Source organism: Apaloderma vittatum, unplaced genomic scaffold (genome assembly GCF_000703405.1).
Source record: "Apaloderma vittatum isolate BGI_N311 unplaced genomic scaffold, ASM70340v1 scaffold1439, whole genome shotgun sequence".
In the NCBI taxonomy this organism is placed as follows: domain Eukaryota; kingdom Metazoa; phylum Chordata; class Aves; order Trogoniformes; family Trogonidae; genus Apaloderma; species Apaloderma vittatum.
In genome coordinates, this window is record NW_009736724.1 from 25100 (window position 1) to 29630 (window position 4531).

A 4531-nucleotide genomic window follows, 5' to 3' on the forward strand; every position below is an offset into this window, starting at 1 on the left:
TCATTCTTGAAAGCGCCCAGCAGTTCCTCATTGATCGTCAGTCCATCTTTGGAAATGACCTCATCAGTTTGCCTGAAAGTTCATCGCTTTACGTTCCATCTGAAAACGTGGCTTCCTACCTGTCCACTGTGGGTGTCCAGGGGGATATCCCATTAAACCTGAGCTCCTCGACCGACAACAACCAGTGATTTAACTTCCAAGAAGCATCATCTCCCTCACACCCATCCAGGCATCCGCAGATTTGAATGTAACGAAACGCAAGTGACTCAGAAACCTGCAAGAGTTTCTTTTTGTGCCCTTTCTTTTTTTGAGTACTTGGAAATGGTTGGTAGCTGTTGCATCTGTGCCCGAATTTCAGTGTTTGCCCAGGGTAACAATTTTAACACAAAGTGCTGCTTCTGGTGTTTGCTCCTACGAGGAGTGAGAACTTGGCAGGATTTTTTTTTTTTTTCTAGAAAACATTTTTAGAAATTTCAAATCTAATAAAATTTAAGTGAGGAGTAGCTTGAAAATACATCAGGGACTTCATAAAATAAAGTGATCCTGACTAGTGGCTGCAATGGGAAGCTGTTAGATTTTGAGGGGGCAGCACAGATAAGCTAAAATGCCTCACCTTTCTGGATGCGCTTTTTTAAACAAGAAAATAGTTCTATATGCCAGTCCAATGCTCTAAAAATACTCTTTTATCCATTTTCTGGTTTGGATGGAATGTACTTATGCCTCTTCCTCATCCTCCTAGGGCGAGTAGGAAAATGAAGATCTCTCGGTCGTTTTCTGACCTCTGAGAATGTGCCTCTGACTCTTGGGCGAGCTACAGACCATCACAGACCCCCAAACATCCCATGCTGAGTTAAGAGGGTTTGTTATTTGTTGTTTTGGTCTTTTTCCCAAATTTATTTTCTCTTACATAGAGGCAGGGCACTCCAATACTTTTTTTTTTCCAAAAAAATAACAATTTTTTTAAAAAAGGACAGACTGTCCTACACACACAATTTTCCACGTGCAGAGAGGACTGAGGGAACGCACTCTGGGTTTTGGTGCTGGTTGAGTGTTCTATATCCGGTCCAATGATATTTTTTTCCTTGGCCTTGAGCTGTTCTATTTCCCCTGAAGACCTGCCTGTTAGTTTATTGATGTACAAAATCTGATGAACCAGTTTGATTGATTTTTAGAAAGACTCTCAGCTGCTCAGCATAGGAGAGAGGCAAAAGGGTTAGTCCACCACATCCCACTGACTTTTCTTCTGTCCTTTGTGCATCGAGACCAGTCTCCAAAGTTTGAATTAATCTTCCTCTTCCATGTGGTTTTTGACACCTGAACTTCTCAACAAAGCAGAGCTTTGGTTTTTGTGCTGTAGTTCTAATGAGAACGTATTATTCACCTCAGTATCCTCTAATTGAGTTGTGTTTCCTTAGGAAAGCTACCCAAATGCAGTAAGACAGACCCAGGAAATTCACCTGACTCGGGCCTCCGAAGGGCTTGGACAGGGAGGTATGAGCAGTGCCAGTATCATTTGGAGAAATTCTCTGCTCGCTTCCATTGCTGTGATGATTCTTGGTTTTAAACCATATTTATGAACATCTTGAGTGGTCGAGTAGCATCTACCCCAAATTGTAGTCAATCAGACAAATGCAGGCTCAAACTCTCCTTAATAAGACGAGTGTGTTTTAAATGGACCTTCCTCTCCTCCATCCAGTTATCAGTATGTGAACAGATGTGTTAGTTCAGAAACCTTCGCTTTTGAGCTGGTTTTTCCCCAGGTAACTCCTGCGTGCTGGGAGCTCTGGCACCACCACCACCTCGGTGGTGCAGTTTTTGCAGGAGCAAGGTTGTGAGAGCTTCTGAATTAATTCCAGCCACCGTTTTCATGTTCGGGACTAAGGGAAAATTCTGGCATTCCCCATTGGCCTGGTCCTTAGATGACGTGCTTGAGTGTGTCATGGACAACGTTTTCCTTTTTGACAGACTTGTGCTGAGAAAGTTCACCTAGATCAGCCCTTTTACCACTGTATTTGTCATTTCCAGCCATGGGAAGTTGTTGAGTTGCACTCCATTTACTTCTTTTCTCACAGGTAATTGAAAACTGTCCGGTGTCTCCTGTCACCCGACAAAGTATGTTATCCCCAGTCGAGATTTACATCCTTCTCTGAACCTTCACACGCTAGATTTGCCTTGATGTTAACACTGAACGTTACCAATTGAAGCACGTGCTTATCTTTAAGCTCCTGAGTAGCTTTCCTGTATTTTCGTGAAGAGTATAAAGTGCTTGAGGTTGGACACACACTTCGGTGTCTTACTGGGTCGTCTAGTTGGGGTTGAGAAATGGAACCACCTTAGGAGAGCTGCCTGCAGGAGCCAGGGTGCCTGACACCCCCACCCGCGCGACCGACCGCACTCGCTGTGAGCAGCCCCTAGGGATGGGTCTTGGGCTTTTCTTTAGGCTTTTTTGCTCTACTGCAAACATGAGATTGGAGCTTGATGGTGAGAAAGGAACCTCCAGGAACCATATTCGAGAGCCGCTCCTGTGAAGAAGCAAGCTGGTGTTCCTTGGCTTTTTACATTGTTAATTTTACTTGAAGGTGATGTGCTGAGGCTGCGTTTTTGCACTATGCTGTACATTTGTAAAGTTTTACAGAAAACCGCTAATTAAATATGTTTCTTTTTTTTCTCATTTAGTCCTGCTCTGGCATTTCTCTACTTTTGCCTGCCCTTTACTGCTTTCTTACTCCTTCCCAAGTCCTCACCTCTAAGTGAGAACAGCTTCCAGGAATTCAGGAGATTCACCTGTGAGGTAGCACAGGGACCGCTGATGGGTTGTGATCATCCGTGTGAAAAAACAGGAGCTGGCAAGATCTAGGATGTAAAATACAGCTCAAAAAGCAGCTGAATTTTTCAAACTAAAATGCATCAGGGTAGGTAGATCTGGTAAAATCAGGATGAGCATAAAAGAATCTATAGTTCTTAAAATGACTTGATTTTTTTTATCATTCTATTTTTTTTCCTTGCATTCAGTGATAATAGAGCTCAAACTTCACTCTTGGAATTACTTAAATCTTTTGTTTATAAATATTCTTCCTTAATTGTGATGTGTTAATATGGTCCTTCCTGCTAATTTGTTCTTAAGCGTAATTAGGAGGTATCAGGACAGGCTCTAAACCACAGGACGAAAAAATTGCACAACTCCAAAAGCCTTCAGAGCAGTCCTTGTCCAGCTTTGGCAGAAAAAGGAAGCAGGTATTTTTTAGGACCAAGCTCACAGAGGCTGTTGGCAGTGTTTGTGGCTTCCTGAGGAGACAATTCAGGGTTTTTACAATTATTTTGTGTTACAGTTAGGGCCACGTCACCACCAGATGGCCCCTGAGCCCAGCTAACTGGAAATCTCTCTTTCAACAAGCCCATAGTAAATATTTTTTTTCTTTATGTGTACACATGTGCAAGACTTGTTCAATTCTATTTATTACAAATTATTGAAGATTAATCAAAACATGGAAAAAAGACATCCACCTAAACGTAGGTATGGCTTAATGAAGTGAGGTCAGTTAAAGCCTGGCTTACTCCTGATGTCGTAATTTTTTGTTGTATCATAAAAATGACGCCAGCCCTTGGAGATGAGGTAAACTCTTTAGTGTTGTGCTTCAACGGCACACAATGATTTTTTAACTGACAACTGCAGCTGCTTCTGCGTTAGGGAAACGAGAGCTGTTAACGCCTCAGCTCAGCTGGCCGAGAGTTGTCTGTTTCCCCAACTCTTTTTCTGCGGAGTCACAGAGGAAGCGCTGCTCTCAAGCCATCTCCACTTTCTTCAATTTTACTCTCTAGCTCAGAAGCTGGAGAAGAAACAAAAAAGAAATGATGAAGGAAAGAAGAGAGAATCTGGCTGAGGTATCACTGCGGTCGTCTTCCATTTCACTTTGGCACGAGGTGACCACCGTGACACTAAAGCAAGAAAAATTCCTTTGATCGGCTTTTTACACCAAAGCTGACATTCAGCCACTACTGATTGGCTGCTTATTTTTCTGTTCTATCTGAAATCCAGATCTTGAGAGACATCTCACCACGAAAAATGATGAAGATGGCAGATAGAAGTGTCTTCTTCATCACAGATTGCCCTAAAAGGCAAAAATGGATTTTCCATGCATGGACACTATTTCTGCATCTGTTTTTGCAAAAAAAATAATTAAAAAATCATAATGTCTATAAATATTAGATCCATAAAATACCATGTTAAGGAGCAATCTCCATTTCTCATTGAAGTCCATCTAGTAGGACACCTACTGCTAAGGAGAGGAGACAAAATATATATGGTTACAAGCAGAATCTTTATTTAGTTCAAATGACAGAAACACGCCGTATTACACATTGAAACTACGAATGTAGTGAAACCCTAAGATATAAACATTTAACTAAGTGATTTCTGGAAGGACGCAAAGGAAAAAATGACATAAGAGAGTGGAATATAACCTTAAAGCAGCAGTGGCCTCACTTTCAGAGTGGAGGGGGCTGCCGGCTGCCCCGCCGAGGCGGGGGCCGG

General features: G+C 42.2%; 1 protein-coding gene across 1 annotated transcript in view; it reads left to right on the forward strand.

The window, feature by feature from the left end:
* The window catches only part of LOC104279698 (heat shock factor protein 4-like), a 19796-nt gene extending 19608 nt beyond the window's left edge, over positions 1–188 (forward strand). Inside the window, exon 13 of the mRNA XM_009877073.1 lies at positions 1–188. Within this exon, the coding sequence (XP_009875375.1) occupies positions 1–188 (188 nt within the window).
* Positions 189–4531: the final 4343 nt, after the last annotated feature.